The sequence below is a fragment of the Primulina tabacum genome, chromosome 7, assembly GCF_025594145.1.
Source record: "Primulina tabacum isolate GXHZ01 chromosome 7, ASM2559414v2, whole genome shotgun sequence".
Taxonomy (NCBI): Eukaryota; Viridiplantae; Streptophyta; class Magnoliopsida; order Lamiales; family Gesneriaceae; genus Primulina; species Primulina tabacum.
Window position 1 is genome coordinate 37,693,176 of NC_134556.1, and position 18,615 is coordinate 37,711,790.

At 36.5% G+C, this 18,615-nt stretch overlaps 2 protein-coding genes across 4 annotated transcripts; both read right to left on the bottom strand.

Annotated features, from left to right (window-relative positions):
* Positions 1–1,119: 1,119 nt before the first annotated feature.
* On the bottom strand, positions 1,120–6,006 carry LOC142551710 (uncharacterized). Of its 3 annotated transcripts, XM_075661084.1 has the most exons (5): positions 5,639–5,988; positions 5,457–5,544; positions 4,555–4,707; positions 4,248–4,319; positions 1,120–1,359 (listed from the first exon to the last, which is right to left on the bottom strand). In XM_075661084.1, the coding sequence occupies exons 1-4, from the start codon at positions 5,919–5,921 to the stop codon at positions 4,286–4,288; spliced, it is 558 nt and encodes a 185-aa protein (XP_075517199.1). In that variant the 5' UTR covers positions 5,922–5,988; the 3' UTR covers positions 1,120–1,359; positions 4,248–4,285. The 3 variants fall into 3 exon arrangements, with proteins under 3 accessions (XP_075517199.1, XP_075517200.1, XP_075517198.1); XM_075661085.1 differs by lacking the exon at positions 1,120–1,359 and having other exon boundaries at positions 4,057–4,319; positions 4,555–4,648; positions 5,639–6,006; XM_075661083.1 differs by lacking the exon at positions 1,120–1,359 and having other exon boundaries at positions 4,057–4,319; positions 5,639–5,987.
* Positions 6,007–7,900: 1,894 nt separating this feature from the next.
* Positions 7,901–18,471, bottom strand: LOC142550746 (uncharacterized). The gene is given in 20 exon segments (XM_075659812.1): positions 7,901–8,126; positions 8,207–8,602; positions 8,677–8,880; positions 8,991–9,317; positions 9,412–9,477; positions 9,562–9,615; positions 9,717–9,923; positions 10,022–10,252; positions 10,326–10,573; positions 10,686–10,934; positions 11,002–11,108; positions 11,270–11,360; positions 12,505–12,565; positions 13,016–13,207; positions 13,209–13,388; positions 13,636–13,719; positions 13,795–13,967; positions 14,085–14,169; positions 14,392–14,477; positions 16,693–18,471. Coding segments are annotated over 20 exon segments (4,584 nt in total). The 5' UTR covers positions 18,068–18,471; the 3' UTR covers positions 7,901–7,958.
* Between the last annotated feature and the right edge of the window lie 144 nt (positions 18,472–18,615).

Below are 18,615 nucleotides of genomic sequence, written 5' to 3' on the forward strand. Positions count from 1 at the left end.
AACTATACCATCCACCTCAGAATATAACTTCCGGCCCTTAGCTTCATCTCTAGCTCTCCACTTTTGTAACTACTCATCAGTAGACTGCCCATCACGAATTCTGTCCCTCAAAGTCGACTGTACTGATAATGTGGCAAGAGTTGGGGCCTCACCCCTAGCATAGACTGTAAGCTTAAACCGCTGTATCTCGGATTGCAACGGTCTTTGGAGTGATAATTGAGTGATAACTGCTGCATTTCTACTTAATGCGTCTGTCACAACATTAGCTTTCCCCGGATGATAGTTAATCTCACAGTCGTAGTCCTTCACTAACTCAAGTCATCTTCGCTGTCTCATATTTCATTCCTTTTGGGTGAAGAAATATTTTAAACTTTTATGATCGGTGAATATTTTGCACTTCTCCCCATAAAGGTAGTGTCTCCAAATCTTCAATGCAAAAACTACTGCTGCAAGCTCAAGATCATGAGTAGGGTAATTTTTCTCGTGAATTTTCAACTGTCTCGACGTATAAGCTATAACTCGGTCATTTTGCATCTGAACTGCACTCAAACCAAGTTTAGAAGCTTCGGTAAAAAGAACATACTCTCTTTGCCTCGATGGCATAGACAACACTGGCGCTGATATCAATGCTTGCTTCAATATATCAAAACTTGTCTTGACACTCGGACCCCCAAATAAACTTTGCATTCTTCTTAGTCAAGGATGTCAAAGATACTGCAATAGATGAGAATCCCTTGATGAATTTACGATAATAGCCAGCTAGTCCCAAGAAACTGCGTATCTTGGTAATGCTCTTCGGTACTGGCCACTCTTTCACCGCCTCAACTCTACTTGGATCGACTTCGACTCCACTACTATAAATTATGTGGCCTAAGAATGCCACTCTATCAAGTCAAAACTCACACTTACTGAATTTTGCATATAACTTTCTATCTTGTAGTACTTGCAGTGCTGTCCTCAAATGACGTGAAACGTCTGCCCTTTTTATTGCTTTAAAAGTACTAGAATTTTTTTTCTATAAACACTCACTTTTCGACCATACACAAAAATCTCATGAAAATAAAATATTTTCCCCTTTAAAATAAAACATCATCCAACTAACATTTTAAAATCAAGTGCAATAGTCATAAAATGAAATCGTCGCATATTTTACCAAACCTAAAAAACAATAAATTTGAAAAGTATAGCTCATACTAAACCTCTCAAAAATCTCTCAAAGCATAAATAAATAGTCTTAAAATCTTTTACGTAAATCCTGAATCATAAAATGTAAATGCGGAAAAGTAGAAGCGCTGGTCCTCAGGTTGTGTGAGCCTTCAGTCCAGTCAAATCATCCGTCAAGACCTCCCTCAACCTCACCTGCATCCATCACACCTAGTGAGTCTAAAGACTCAACACACCATCATCTTTATAGCAAGTAATACATAATACAGTCAACATATAACAATGAAAAATACTTGTACTAAAAATATAGTTTTTATGAAGATGCATACACTTCAAACATGAACATTTTCGTAAACCTTTTTATGATGCATGAACTTTAAATAGAAATATTTTCATAATGATGCATTAACTTTAAATATAAACATTTTCATGACATTCATCACATAAACCTTAACCTTTTCCTTTCTTTTTCCTCAAAATGACATAACATAAAACATTTTTCATGATCATAAACATTTTTCCTTTTCCTTTTCCTTTTATTGAATTCAGATCGTTAATTATGACTTTCCTTAACCTTAAAAAGTCGATGGATCCATCTACATGAAACCACAGTACTGGGTGGCTGGGGACACCAGCAACACTCTCACCGGTCAACTGGGCCCTGACCTATTCTCTTGCGAATAGAATACGATCGTCGGGACTCCCTCTGGGGCCATTTCACATAAATGGGCTCCCTCTGGGGCCATTTCACCTCACGATATTTCATTCTTACCGTTACCACATACCGTTACCACATATTCGTAATGATGAAAATACGATCGTCGGGCTCCCACTGGGACCGTCACCCTCACGATATCTCCAACATTATCGAATTAGTCACAATTACTTCACTTCCTTCAACGTTTACATTCTCATTACTTTATAAAAATCATGCATAACATATTATTTTGTTTTGAAACCAAGCATGCAACATATCTTTTAAATGTCTTCCTTAAATCATAAAAATCCCATAGACATTTAGAAATCATAATTTAATCATGAACATTTCATAAACATTTAAAAATGACATTTTAACCTCAAAACATTTAAAATAACATTTTGACATATTAAATCATAAACATATAAAATTCCTTAAACATTTAAAATATCATTTTAACATATAAAATCTCATTAACATTTAAAATATCATTTTAACATAAAAAAATTCTATAAACATCCATAACTATAGAAAATAATCATATTAGCACATAAAACAGCATTTAGGGCACTGCCATTACGTTTACTAATTTTAGGTGTAAAAAGACCGTTTTACCCCTAGACGTAAAATTCATCGTTTTTGACATTTTTCCTAATTTCATTGACTCTAACATGTCCCAATTAATTATTTAAGCCTACATGAATTTTTCTATATTTTTATTTGGCCTAAATCGACGACTTTTAAATTAATCTTTAAATAAGACTTATTAATACATTTTAATCCCGAATTAAACCAAACCTTAATATAAAATTCTCAAATTAAAAAATTAGACTTTTAATAATTATTTAAGTTAAATATAATTTTTCATTGTTTAATAAAGCTTAAAACTAGGCGTTTCAATTCACTCGTGTGTTTGATGCATGTGATATTGATAATTATGATATTGGAGGTCTTGATGGGTGACTTTGCTGGACTGTTGGTGCACATAACCCGAGGGCCGGAGTTTCTATTTTCCGCATTTAAGTTTATGAATTACGTTAAAGATTTTACGACTATTTATTTATATTTTGAGAGATTTTGAGAAGTGTAGTATGAGCTTCATTTTTCAACATTTATTGCTTTTTAGGTTTGGTAAAACGTTAACGATTTCATGTTTTGACTATTTCCTTTGGATTTTCAATTACTAGTTGGATGTTTTATTTTAAAATGGTGAAAGATATTTTCAACATATTTATATATGTATATGTAATTGCCGAAATTTTGAGAGCTTTTTTTAAAAAAATTCTAGTACTTTCTTAGAAAACGATTAAGCAGACGTTTCAGTTAGTATCAGAGCAATGGTTCTGTAAAGGATTGTGCCACCATCAGTGCCGGAAGCTCAGTCATCAAGCCTCAAATTGTAAGTTTACATGCTTTATATGATTTATATGTTGTTACCTGCATGACTACATGAATTATATTTTTACGTCACATGTTTAATAGCATTATGAGGATATATGTTTTATATGCTTTAGAATTTTTATACGTGATACGATATGAAATAAGAAATTATTTGATTTCAACGCATATTGGCTTTGTGGTGAAATTGTAATATGTTGATTTTGTGTGTTAGTATTGACATTCTACTTTTTGGGTCATAAATTAATCGTGAATATTATGAATGCTTTTGGGACATGTAGATTTTTCTAAGAAAATATTCATGATTCGTCACTTCTTTCAGAAAACAAAACATCCTTATTTTTTTTTATCTAAATATTTAATTAGCTTAAATCGTAGACTAATAAATCAGAAATAAGTTATAGAAGTCGAGAGATGTGTCCACTCTATTTGATCACATAGAATCGATCCAGACGCTAGGAGCTTACAATAAAAATAAATTCGTATTTCTACTGGATAATGGGAAAACGAGCCTTCTTTTTTTCTTTAACCAAAAAAATAATCTTTTTTAGTTTTGTTCAAAGAGTTGAATGAAAATATATACTACTATTATAAATAAATGGAAAAGAAAAGGAAAATAAAGCCCGTTTAATGTCACATGTTCAGAATTTTTTCCATAATTATCAGAAAGTTAATAAATTATATATTATCGAATTGTATTCTTAAAAAAGTAATTTAAGAATAATTTGATGACGATTATGAAACGTGAAAGCACTATGGGGTACGGCGCTTTTGCATAGCATTATTGCAAGAGCATGAAAAATAAAACCCATGGATTGATTGCATCGGAGAAATTGGATTACCATTTTTTTTTAAGAAAGCAAAAGAACAGTGCCATATTCACTTCAAAATCATTTCTTCACATAAAACAAAGCATAGGCAACCACGCTTCTGTCTTAACATAATGACATATATAAACAAAGATACAAGCTTGAACAAGACGACTCACCTATAAACCCAATATTCAAAAGCTGTGGGCACATCAGATTATTCGGAATGAGAGATCCAATAAATCAGCCCGCTGCATGGGAAAGCAACAAGTAAAAAAAATCACGAAAGTTGCATAGATACATTGATCAAGATTCTAAAATTGATGGACCTTTCTTTCAAGTATAAATTTGTCATTTTGCTGAACAGTTGTTTGTTCATACGCCAGGGCAGTAGAAAAGTTAAATGTAAATACACAGATCTTTAAATGTCATAACTATATGTTAAAGTAGGAAGAAAAAAAACCCAGAAAACAACACATCCCTTACCTGATCAGCACACACACACATTGAAGAACACTTGCAACGCCTGTCCATGCTGAAGGACCGGTTGTCACCATCGCATCTTGTATCAATATGCCAACTGATGCAGCCAAAGAGACAAAAGATACAACATACGCAATGAAAAGCCAAACTTTCAACCTGAAAAATTAAGGGAGCGGCAAAATAGATTAAGTAAAAAGTTGTGTCATTTACAAGTCAGTTTGCAGCGAATTTTATAGCAGAAAGAATGCATGCAGTCGATCAGATAAGGATTTTGATGTTATTTGTTAAGATTTGCGCTGTTATATTTAAGCTAATGCATAGCTCACATGGATGACAAGAAACCTTAATTAGATAACACCATATAATAAGGAGAAACATGCAAAGACACAGAGATGGTAGAGAAGATTCAAGTCATTCTGATGTCACGCCAAATTACACAGTTGATGACACAAAAATAACTGAAACGAAGATCAACACATAGGTGAAGATATACATTCTACTTGTATCAAATTAAATTGGATGAACACGTAAAATTAAGCACGCATAAAATAGTTTCCCTAACTTCTTTAGCGAACAAAATCTTACTAGTCACCGAAAATACTAGAGTTCCGGATCATCGAGTTTCTCTATACTACAATCTGAGGTGCCTTGATCTAGGGTAGTTGCTTAGTATCTAGAATTTTGAATAAAGTTTTCCAAAGATCAAGTTTGCATTCCTAAAAGTGTCCGTAATCCTTGGAATTTATCTCTGGCCGATATGCTATACTAAACAGCGGTGCAAAAATTTACAAAATGGTTCTCTTCTTACCATAGATTGCGTCAAATAAAAATCCCAAGCCCTAACAACAATCGAAAAGACACAATGTCATCACGTCATGTCGGTACTTTAAAAGCATGTAAGATACCTCCACTCTCCTTCATCGTAGGGCGAGTAATCAATGTCCTCTTTCTTCACGCAATTAAACATCAAAGCAGCAAAAGATGCAAAAATTCCTGCAAATAGCAAACGGAAAAAAAAAATCTAATAACAAAACGCAATATATAATAACAAAACCAAACTTTGTATCTATAACTTGAGGACAAATACCTGGGAGAGAGTGGACGAAAGGAACCTTGACGACGCTACAAACAACAGCGTCAACCCAAAACCACCAGCCGACACCGAATACCGCGCCAGAGATTCCGGGTCCGAAGATGGCCAACACCTCAACAAAATCCATAGCACGAAACGAAAAATCAGAATTCTGAACAGGACTGAGGATTTTGGAGCGATTGAATTGATTTTGATGAAGTACTGGTGTGTATAATGATTTAACTCTAAACAAAACAATTTCGTATAAAGTGAACAAACATAAGTACGAGGATGTCATTACATCGTAATGGTAAATTGCAACTGTTCTACAATAGAGTAATTAAATTTCCTTTCCCCAGTTAATTTGATTTTCGAACAGAATATCAAGCTATATATGTATAGCTCGGAAAAAAAAAAAAAAAGCGAACCAACCAAACAAAATTAAAAATGGACAACTCCATAAATTCAGAAGAAATAATTGAAAATTAGAACGTTTACTAAAAAACATTCGATTGGATTTATATTTATTAAAAAAACAAAGCCGTTACTTCCGATTTTATCAATAATTAGTAAATAGATTTAACCAATTTTTATAACGATAATCATAAGCAAAATAAACAAATTGAGCCAGTTTTTTTAAAGTAAGAATCGAATTTCCGAATTAATCGGTTTGATCTAGTTTAACCAAAGTTTTACTCCCCTAAAAGAGCATATCCTAAGCACAGAAGCCAAGTTAGCTAATCGCAGCACCACTCTCCACTGTCTTTTAAACTCGTGCAGATATCATCAAACTCCACTCGGAAAATGACGACTGTATACCAAGTTTGGACGCAACAATTCAGTGTCCCTTTTGAAAAAAAGGAACAAGGGTTGAAGATTAACTCGACCAGTAGCTCAAAATACTGAAAATCATCGACAGCGAGAGAGAGATCGAACGCCGCCTCATAAAACACTGCTAGACAAGCATAGGAATACATGCGAGAAAGTCGGCATCCAAAAACTGACGATAAATTCTGCCCGTCTGCCAGATAATTTGCATCCATAGCATCTACCGCTCATGTTACTAAACATGCAACAAAAGAAGAAGAAAATAATGTCATCTCATGAAAGAACAGGACTCGTGCAATTTAACAGCAGGTTCAATCACCAGTTGAAAGAGATTCTTCCGATTAATATATACAACCCAGCTCCCGTGGTGAGACTACAAGTTCGATTCTAGGCTTCTAGCCAAACATCCAATCACCCGTTGAAAGTGATGCCTCTAGAAAAATAAATGCAACGCAAAATGATGCCATACCTTTACTCTGTGTGCCACAAGGTGATGGACTGAAGGATTGCTCAAACTATCATAATTCAAACCATCTCCTGCCCAAGTGCAATTCGTTGATGTTCACGAAAACTGAGCATTGGATGCAAAATATCAAACAGAAAAAAGCAACTTGAAGAGCATTCAAATGGCTCCCGTGCGACCAAGGAGGGTCAAACAAATGAATAACTTGAGCTTGCGGTTGCAAAACTAGTATTTCAATAGGTCAAAAACTTAAAATATTACAATGGAGACACATATCAGCTAATTGGTAAAAAGAGAGAGAAAAGAAGGGAGCGTACAAAGTAAAGAAGGATCACCTCAATGGGAGCCCGGTTCATGAAATATCAAAGCAGCAACTATAAACATTGTGAAGCATGCCAGCGTAGGAGGACACTGAACGGCCATTTGAATCTCTTCGAATGTAAGAAAACAAAAACATCAATCAACTTACTTCTGGCAATACGAAAACCAGAAACCGGACAGAAAGGATGTGGTGCATCCATAAGAGACAAGTCAAAACCAGATCACACTCTAGTCTCACAGCAAAGGTGTGAATTGAATTTATCATGCTGGGATTATTCTGCTGCCAGGTAAACTAATTGCTTTTAATGTAGAATTGAATATATACACCAACTTTTACAGAGTCTATAAAAGGTACTCCATCGAATGGCTTTATACAATTACAAGAAGCAGAAACTCATTGCCCTTTCTAACATGGAGAAAGAAACTACAACTAATCTAAGAGGGTTAAGAAGACTAGAAAACAAGTAACGCGACTTAACCAATTGAGCTGCTTGAAATACATGAAATGGGAAGAAATCCCTTTCCACTGTACAGTATGCTTTGATAACGCATATACAACAATAATGCCCAACTTCCTGAACCGATCACATGCTCAGTCCATTTCAGCACTAAATCAGCCATTAATGGCACGAAAAAAACATTGCTGTGCCAAGGCAGGTACTGTTCTGGATTAGGACTTTGCTCACAACTGCTAGGCGCCTCAGATCCAAGATGATTATGAATCTACACATTACGTTCCATAGGTTCACCAGAAGATGCATCTGGAACAGTTTCCTTGTCCTTAGAAAGGCACTGAACCGGAACATAAACAAATCCTTTAGGTAGCCGCTGATTCTTCATGGATGCTTGGTCTGAGGTCATTACAAGCTCTTTTTCGAAAGTTTCAGTATGCTGCATAAATATCGAAAATAAATAATACTATTACGATACAAAATAATCTGAATCACATCAAATACCATAATGACACTTACTTTATTATACTTATAATGCTTTTCCACATCATCTGAAGGATTCCGAGGCACAAAAGAATCTATGTGTGGAGTTTGCTTCCCAGAAACTGAAACCCTCTCCATAGGTTTTGGTAAATGAAGGTTTTGGGATGCAGAACTGTAGGCTGGTCTTTGGTTGTCCATGGAGATGGAAATTTTAATTCGCCTTTTACCTGCAACTGTGCTATCGACCGTTATGTCGTCTGATCTTTGTACTATTTCGCTGCCTGATTTGTAGCCATCAGTGTAACCTTGGATTGAGGTTGTAGCTGATTCCGAACTGATTTCAGGCTGATAAAAAGGGTGACGAGCCAAAGCAGATAGAACAGAGTCTCGACTTGAAGCAAGAATATGATGTGAGCAAGTAACCAATTCACGCTGAAAAGTACAAAAGCGGAAGAAAATTTTAGTACTCCACAGGTATGGTTGCGAGGAACACATGCAGAGCTTACCTTCAATTTCTCCCTTTTGATTATTCTTTCACATAGAAGGCGCAATCTTTCCAGTTCAACCTGCCAAACACAAACGTGGATAAAAGTCAGTCCTATGTAAGTTATAAAAACATAAAAGAGAGAACCTGAATATAGGAAATTTGATTCAAACCCAAATTCCCTTCCACTGTAAAAAGTGTAGCTCATTAAATAGCCCAGAGTTGGCTAAAACAACATAGGCACACAGTTTTATCAAATATTATCCTTGCCACACACCAAAGGTTCAGTTAAGATCAATTATGTCCATGAAATCCCGATCTAAACAATAAGTGTCAAGGATTATAAATGAAAAGAGCACGAGTTATAATCTCACAGATAAATATCATTATATTACTGTATGTTCTATCAATTGCCCAACTAAAAAAATCATAAATTTTCATTTTGAATGGCAGAAAAACAAGAAGCAGATACGACCACACAAAAAAAAGGAAGCCATGGTCACTTACCCTAAAATAAAATACCTTGGCTTTCTGCTCTGAACTATGCTTTTCACAGTATGCCTTGTGTTGTGCCTTGCCCCCAACAGTATGCACCGTCATGTGGAAAGCAGAACTTCTAGCACAAGTAGGATGAAATGTGGTCTGACAGTGACCATAACTACACTACATAATTTTAAAAAAAAACACAAATAATGACGTTGACGAAAACTAAGGTTAAGAACATGTGTGACAATCCACATATCTTATATATCTTCACCTTAAGGCAGACACCCTGTTTTCGAGAGCAAACAATACAAGAATCAACTCCCTTGCAGACAGTTTCCTGAAAAAATAACGACTTATTAAACCTCACATAGGCAGTAAAGGAGCAAATGAAGAAATAAACCCAAAATCAAAATACACCTACCATTCTCTGGATAGGATTGACTTGTCCTCTTTTGTAAGTTGCCTCCAACACCCACTACGTTGATAACAAATGACAAAGCACAAACTATGAGGAGAATGCAAAATAGAACCAAGAAAGTAAAATAATTTTTTTAGGCGGAAGAAAGAAGTATTTACTTCAGCACATAAGGCGTGTACCCATTGACCATCTACTGACTTCCTGAAAGCACCTGCGGTACCACCACATAAAACACATTCCGCAAACAAAGAGTATGTTGTCGAAGCTCCAGGTCCTTGAGAAGAAAATAATTCTTCACATAATTCACAATGCCATGGCACCGTTGAGTTTTTGATGCTACGATAGCAATCCAAATGTACGGTAACCTATGAGGCAAAGGAAGGTGATTAACACGATAATACTATTCGGAACATTAAATAAGAATGCTACTTAACAAATAAAAATTACAGAACTACGAAAATACCTTGCATCTGGAACAAACTAAAATTGGGTTCAAAATTGTCTCAGAATGTCTACATATATCACAGGTTCTGGGAAGTTCTTTCGAAATATCTGAAGCTAAATTGAAAGTATCACATGTTGTATCTAGTGAGCTTCTTGCAACAGCAGACGTAGAAAGAGTCTCTTTCACTCGAGGATTCAACTGAGAGTAAACCTCGGGCCTTAAATCAAAGGCATTCGTTTTCAAAAGTTCCTGAATATGAAAATAAAAATAAATATACAGAAAAACAACAATCGCTAGTAAAAATTTTAAGCAGAAGGATAACCTCCTGGTGTGCAGATTCTTCGAGTGTATCTTTCCTAAATGATGAAATTCTAGATGAAGCAGCAGCTGCAGCAGTTGCAGCAGCCAATATAGCCTGAGCTTCCCTGTGCCGACGCTCTTTCCTGCCTTGCTTTTTTGTTTCCCTAAGCTCATGATTATATTGGCAAATGAACACAGCATCCCATTTTTTATTTCTTACATCATCAAGCTCCTGAGGAAGACTCCTAACAACCTTCATCACCACATCATCTGGACACAGAACAGCAGGGAAATAAACTCAGTTACATCCTTTATAAGCATGTAACAAGAAAAGCCACAAGTCTCCAAATAAAAAGGTAAGAAAATGCGACAGAGCACGGACCACATAGGTGTCTTTTTGTCACAACGTTGCTAAGGAGCCTTTGCTGATAATAAATGAGTTCCCCTTCCACATCGTCTTCAGGAGACAATTTCAGCATACTTAGATTTCTCGCCTTGATCAACTGGTCAAGACTTTCTCTGTCAGATTCAGATAGCCCGCCGCCAGAAGTTGCCCGCAAGCTGTGATTATGACAACAGTGGCCAGAACTAGAAGATGCTTCGAACTGTGAAACTTCTCGGTCTGTCAAATCTGCCAGATTTAGTAAGAAACCACCTGGCCCCATGGATAAATACAGGAAAAACAGACAAAATCTTACCTGAAAACTCGTAATCCACAGTCTTCTCAAGCATGCCATTCTCTGTCTGCAACAATTTGTGGTAGATAAATGGATGCACATATGAACCGGCCACAAATTCCCCATTTCTACAGAACAAAGATAGATTATGTCTGAGACTATCATAATAATCTTAAAGAGCTGAAAAATAAAAGGGAAATAAAACTCAAGGCCCTAAGACACCTACACCTAATCACAAAATAGCCATATCCCAATAAAAAAATGGTTCATTCAACCATTCAAGGCTTACGTCACCAAGAGTGAGTGAGTAGTCATCTGCTTTGATTTTTGAATCTCCCGAGCTAGACCATGACACTGGGACAGATCGCTCGACATCTCATCTGTCATAGCAAACAGTCAAGGTATGTAAGAAGTAGGCAAACAATATTTGAGAGAGTGGAGGAAAGAGTTCTCAACAAACAGAACTCGCTGAGAAAATCATAATATATTAATATACCAGTTCCAACAAAGCTGAAACACAAGTTCAACAGTGATAAATCTGGCGCACGAAACTCAAGGATTCATCGCGAAATAAACTCAAGGACTCGTCGTTTAGCTAAGAAAGAAACCATAAAAATAGCACGAAAGGACGATAATGAACTTCAATGCTTATCTGTTTTATTCTGCTAAGTTATTCTTGAAGGCTCCTTTGTAAATAGAGATACATAAGCTTCTTAACAACAAAATAGAAATTCCGAACATTAATATAAAATACTCAGATATATTGTAGATACAGAAAATTCAATAACATCCAGGTACCATTTATTCACCATTTTCACGAGGAAGAATAAATCAAACCACATTTGTGACAGTGTCAATATAAAACAGGAGGAAAAGAGGATACACTGTTATCCGGGTTCCAGAGAGTAGTAGCAGGTGCATTAAACATACAACAGAAAAAAAATATTCCTTGTGAATAGCTTAGACCTGAATAGTAATTGATTTACACACTCTCTCTCTCTCTCTCTCTCGCTGAATCACTTTTTTTAAAGGACTCTTTCACCAAATTAAGACTTCATAAAATAAAACTTTATTATTTGAAAAAAATCCTCATTTGACAGAAACAGCACATCTGCCAAGGGTTTTAATTTGCTCAATATACAATTCTTGCTTAGACTGATAAAGGAAACAAGAGGTAGGAAATGTCTGAATATTCAGCTCCAGGTTGCCATAAAACAGAATCGGGAAGAGTTGGAGAAGGTTGCCATAAAACGATATTTCAACAATGCTGGGGTCAATTTACTTGTGGTTGTTTAATGATGATGATACTTGACATACTCACTGCAACTATGTACATCTATTACTTCTGAGAAAATACAGTAACCTTATTAAGAAAAGTATACAAATTAAATGCAACACAGAAGTAGGTTTCATCAGAGTAAATTTCAAATCAGTACCACCTTCAACAGCTGTTTAAATTTAAATGTGTAACATCAATCCCCTATCTTCTAACACAACCATCACACACTGGATTAAGTAGCATACCTCCAATTTTCAAGGGTTCGCTCAATGAACTATCTTCGTGCAGCACAGGATCAATCACCACCTGCATAACAGAAAGCATATGATGAAACTTTAGAGGTTCAAAATCACATTAGAAAAATATGAATAGATTTATTGAAATTAGCACAATGACATCCTTCATTACATTGGATGCAGTATCAACCTTGAAAAAAATCAGACTTCTGACCACGAATCAGAGACAACCAAAAAGAATTCCACAGCACTAAAAGGTAATAAAAGGAAACCAAGAAGGTGATCGAATGTCTAACTGGATCTCTTATATGCCATAAACGGGACTCTTAAACAGATGGGTTAATACTCATCAATCTTACGTTCTTTCACGAGACACTTCCACTTTGCAACCACGATAAAAATTGGAAAAAACAAATGTGACACGCAACACAAAAACTTGGTTAACAAAGGCAACGCAGAAGCGCACCAAGACTATCACCAAAAGTTGAAACCTTTAAAACACAAAGGCCGTCAACAATACCTTGGTTAGACCAGGTAAAAACTCCCCAAGTGGACCATTTAAATCCTCTCCACCACGAACGCACATATCACCACCTTGCTCGGTGGTTAAATCAACTTTCTCCTTACCTCTACTTGATTTTTCGTCTCCCGAAATCCTCATGTTTCCTTTGGTTCTTCTCCGGTGAGGAACAGATTTAACAGGAACTGTATCAGGCAATATCAGATTTCTCAACTGAAACAGAACTAGCACCTTCAGCTACATCAACAACAGCATCGGGTATGACTATTGGTTTAATCTTCACTTTCAAAGTTTTCTGTAAGCTAGCAATATGAGCATGGTTTTTTAACCATTTAACTATTTTGCATTGTAATTCAGGAGCCATGTGATTATCCTGCTCAAAGAAAAACAAGATGAGAAAATGCAAACAAGCAAAGCAAGTAAAAGCAAATGAAAAAGGATAAAAAAATGTAAAGGCAAATCAAATCAAAGATACATCAACCGATCACCCAGAAAGATAAATGTTCTATCGACATTGTCAAATCAGCTACTGGATTTACAATATTCAGCTTGCAACTGAATCAAATCACTCAGCAAAGAGAAAATACAAAAAGAGAAAAATAAGAAAATGTGAACATTACAGTTAAAATTGAGTTCAATGAACCCGGTGCAACACCAATCTCTAAGGCCACATCTTTTGCGTCAACTTTACGCATATCAATCAACTGCATAAAACATATGATTGGCTTATTAAAAAAACAACAAGAATTATTTTGCTATCCTACATTATTTCACAATACCTTCTTCAGTATAAAAGTGAAATTGAGAGCACCATATGCATTAACATCTTCATTGTCATTCCTATCTACCGCCTCCTTATCAACATGATGGGGTCCAGAACTTGGTCCATTATTATCTAATAAAGCCTCTTTATCCATCAAAATATCATCCAGCTTACTAAGATCCTTGTCAGCTGTTTCAGTGTCAACAGAAAAGTTATCACTCTTTGTTTGGGTAATTTTTAACTTGTGAGATTCATTTACTGTTGACATCATCTGTCGTTGCTTACTAACATGAGAAACAGAATCACCTGCAGAAGAAACATCTTCAGCATTTTGACTGCTACTATCATGCTGAACTTCCGAATGTTTAGAGCAATATGCACGCAATTCAACCTAAAAGACATTGGAAAACCAGAAGACATGAACAAAGGGAGAGGAAAAGAAAGAAAACTGCAAATATTAAGAGGTCTATAAATGAGCTAGCTTTAGCAACAAAAAAATGAGCTGTTTTCAAAACCACAACCACAAAACAATAGGAATCATAATCCCAAAATAGTTAACTTACAGTTTTACAGATTAAAGCAACAAAAGAATTAAAAAAACAAGAGTACACACCTCATCACATCCAAGTTTTCCCCATATCTCCATTCTATATGTAGCCTCCCTGGCACAGATTGGATGGAATGAGGTTCTACAAGCTCCTAACCAGCACCAAGTGAACAATTCATCAGTAACAAGCCGAAAAACAAATTAATGGGAAGCAATTAAATGAACCAATATCTATGATCACAGAAGGAGCTTAAATTATTTCATTCTAGTCAATTACTTCGACTCTTAAACGAGGAGGAAGAAGCACATGTGGCTTCAATGAGCCGGTATAAACTCGCATTGAAACATAGCTTCTACAGAACACGATATGATATCAAACAAACCACCAAATCCATCGGGTAATTAACCTCCGTTCAGTAGAATGTCATCCCGGAAGTACAGCTTCGGGTATACAAACTGCAGAACCCCTTCAAAGAACAATTTTTAAAAACCCTTGATTTAACAAAATCAAAGAGCTTCATTTGATTTTTTTTGAGATGGAGGGGGTGCAATGGGTTCTTCAAAGACAAAAAAGATCTCCATGACCAGTATAAACAATTTAGATACAAAAATTGAAAAGAACCTTAAGTCCTTAACCACACAAACTAATCCATAATCTACATTTGAGTAAATTCTATAAATATGAAAAAGAAAGGCTTATGCTACAGATATGTAAATATAATATCTCCACTTCTGCAATTAATCTTAAAAAATATTCATCCATACAGGTAATTACTCATTTCATGCTTCGAGTAGACCTTAAGTTCTAGATCAAATCAATTGTCTGCCCGCCAACATGGTCCAGATTCCAAAAATTTTAAATATACAAAGTAAAGTAACAAGTGCATCAATACAAATTAACGAATGGGACAAACCAAATGATGATCATCGTAAAGAAAGATATACAGTGAAAGAATCCAATATCAAAGTTAGACCATGAGACTTCTTTCAAAACAGAGTTAGATAACCTTTATCACCCATTTTGTTCAGTATTCCATTAGAAGTGATTTACAATTTGATTTTAGTTTTTCATATTCCATGATTAAGCATAACATCGACTAGTAACCGTAGCACACACGCATGTCCACAAAATATAAAAATAAATTCAATAGAGTTTTGTAGAACAATAGAATCGATTGTGAATTTGTGATCTTTGAAAGATTTCTATTTTGTATGATATTGTATGAGAAAAGAAATGAATTGTAAGAGTTGAATGAATTGTGGATCGTTGCAAGAAAAATATTGGAAAAGCATTTGCACAAAAAAAAGTGTGAAGTAAACATTCAAACAGATAAAAACTGCACACACGAGCTTCAAACACAAATGAACTAATGAAGCTGCCAAAGCTTTTCAGTGGGATCATGATGCACCAAGCATTTAAATTTAATTTCCTTCATATAGGTTAAATTTTTTCTCAGGAGAGGAGACACTGCTGTAATTTTTTATTCTCTCGAACGATTAAAAACAGAATTATCTCTAGAAACAAACAATCTATGTCGATCATGCCAGCTTCTGGAAACTTATAACTCCGAGTTTTTATTTAGCCAAATAACAAAGAAATGTTGTGTGTCCAGCCCATTCACATGGGGAAGAGGGTAGACTATTTAAAGGATCTTACAACGGAACCATTTTAAAAATGAAACAGCTACACACGGACAATTACCACAGCATGATTAAAACTGATGTACCAAATCCTTCTAGTTTTAGATATGTTGTTTGCATTTTCCTCGACGGCCAACAGACTTGTGCAAGATGTGACGCAAATTTTAGTCGCAACCCACAATTTACGGAACATTAAGTATCATGCACTTAAAAAACTGTGGGCCATTTGTTTCAGCGGGCCTGACATTAAAACAGGTTAGAGGAGAGCGATTATAGGATCCAAGACGGCCAAACCTTTTGCATCAAAAAGCAACTTTCACAAACAATAGAAAATCAATTGCAAGGTCAGTAAGCAATAAGTATTCAAAGTCACTGTAAAGGCCGCCACTAACCCCAAAAGAAACATGCGCTACTTGTAGGAAAGGTAAATTAAGGGAAATAGAGGAGAAATATAATTTTTGAAAAATGAATGTCAATCTCTATTTTATTAATTATTTTCAATCAGTCTCAGTACAAAATATTAGATCAGAACGTGGCAGAGCTTTCTCTATTAGATCAAGTAGTGAACTACTAACATAAAACAAGAATCAAATGACAAAACATGGAGCAGTCCAACTGTCCAATATGTGAACGCACTAAGAAGCCATAGCACAATCACAAATATTTGCTGTCCTGCCATCCAAAAAGAAAATGGAGGGTGTAACATAAGAAAGCAGTAAAGCATACCGTTGCTGCACCAGACACAGGCACCACATTTAACCTTGCACAAAGTACAAACCGACTTCCTTCTCACGTTCTTTAATTTATCCAAATTCATGATTGGCTCCATTGATCTAGTGTTCTCCAAGTAGACCTCAGGAATCCACTGGCAGCAAAACAGATGAGCAAACTCAACCTCGGAGCTCTCATCCTCACTCCCAAAACCTGTTTTACACACAGGCTTCAGGGCACCACCTTGTTTTGGGCAAAGCAAACATGGCCTCTCCGAAGTTAAACCCAGAGTATCCTTAAATTTACACCACGAACACAGCCAAGAACTATTGACCTCTTCTTCAACCCCATAACACCTCTGATGTACCACCATCCCACAAGAACTACACTTGATTAAGCAATTCAAGGGGTCACCATTTTCACCATAACTACAATAATGACAGATATAATCTAAATCTGCAATTGGACGTGCCACAAGGAGCTTCTCCAAGCCTGCATCTGTCCCTAGCAATTTCCTTTTCTTAGAAGGACGCTCTGATGCCAAATAAATTTTATTCCTTGATCCTAAAATCCATTCTACACCACTAAAAGAAGAAAGTTTTTTCTCGTCGTTTTCTCTCTTCTCTCCATTATTTTCATCATTGATTAGTAGATTGCCATTTTCTCCCTCGTCGCCATCCACATCCATGGAGTCTTGCTCGTTCTTTTCTTTCACCAACATCTCCTTAACCATCCCATTCCTATTCAATTCATTTGCATTAGCTATACTCGAGTCATCATTATCACGGAACCGCATAAGCAATCCATTTAATGCATCATATCGTCGACGAACACTGTCATCATTATCCAAACATGGAATCATAAAACACTTTTCATTGCCAGAAAACCCAACTGAGACCTCTTCCAGCCTTTCGATATCCTCAATCGTCAATTCTCGAAAGTACTCATCAGTCTCAGTCCAAAGAATGCCTGCGCGTGGCTGCCTGGGGGCTGAGGACTTTTTATCCGCGCCAGAATGCGGCTTCTTGTGCCTTTTACGACCATCGGAATGCCTACTCAACAAATGTGTCAGTCCATTGGGTAAACCATTAGCACCGGAAACTGAAGCTGTAGATGTCTGTGACTCGTCTGAAACGAAGGGAGGGCGAAAGGATAGTGCTTTACGAGCATGAGTGTAGAAATCAAGCTCAGCTGTAGACGTCGGGGGCAGTTCCGTAATATTTGGAAAACCCGGGGGCGTTTCGGTAATTTCGGAATTGGAATTAGGGCACTCGTTATGATTGGTATTAATATCAATCTTGGTCTCGGTGGTGCCCCTACCACCGGCCATCGTTTTTCTACGCCACTGGCGTCTACCTCTGCCTCTGCCTCCGCCGGTCATCTCGCCCATCGCCGCTTCCGACCGCCACTGAAATACATTTTCCTCGAACCAAACCCTAAAAATTTCCCCAAATCCTTAACAAGAACTAACCTAATTCGATTCGCCTTCTGCAGATTCAGCAGAGAGAAGGGGTGTCGCGGAGAAGATTATCACGTGTCTGTTTTGAGTGCGCTTTGGTTGGAGGATGCGGCTAGGGTTAGGGTTTCTTTTCAATTTTGGGGGTAAATTTTTGGGCCTGCTTTTTTATTTAAATTTAGTGGGAGGGTCCGTTGGCTTTTGTGGATCCGTTTTTGGGTACGTATTTCGGGTTTCTTCGAGTGACATAGACAGAGTCGCGTTGGTGAACAGCGGTTCCTTTAGGGGTTAAGAAAACGCTGATTCGTTCGGTATCGAGAGATGCGACTTCTGAGCCCGTATGAATGGTTACGTGTTGTCGTGTTATTGGCTCGGTCTTTGACACGTATATTGGTGCAGTGTGATAATGCGAGCTTCGGAGTTTGCTACGGTGAGATGTTAACGTCGAGGCCCGTTGTCTTTGCATTCATATTTTTGTATTT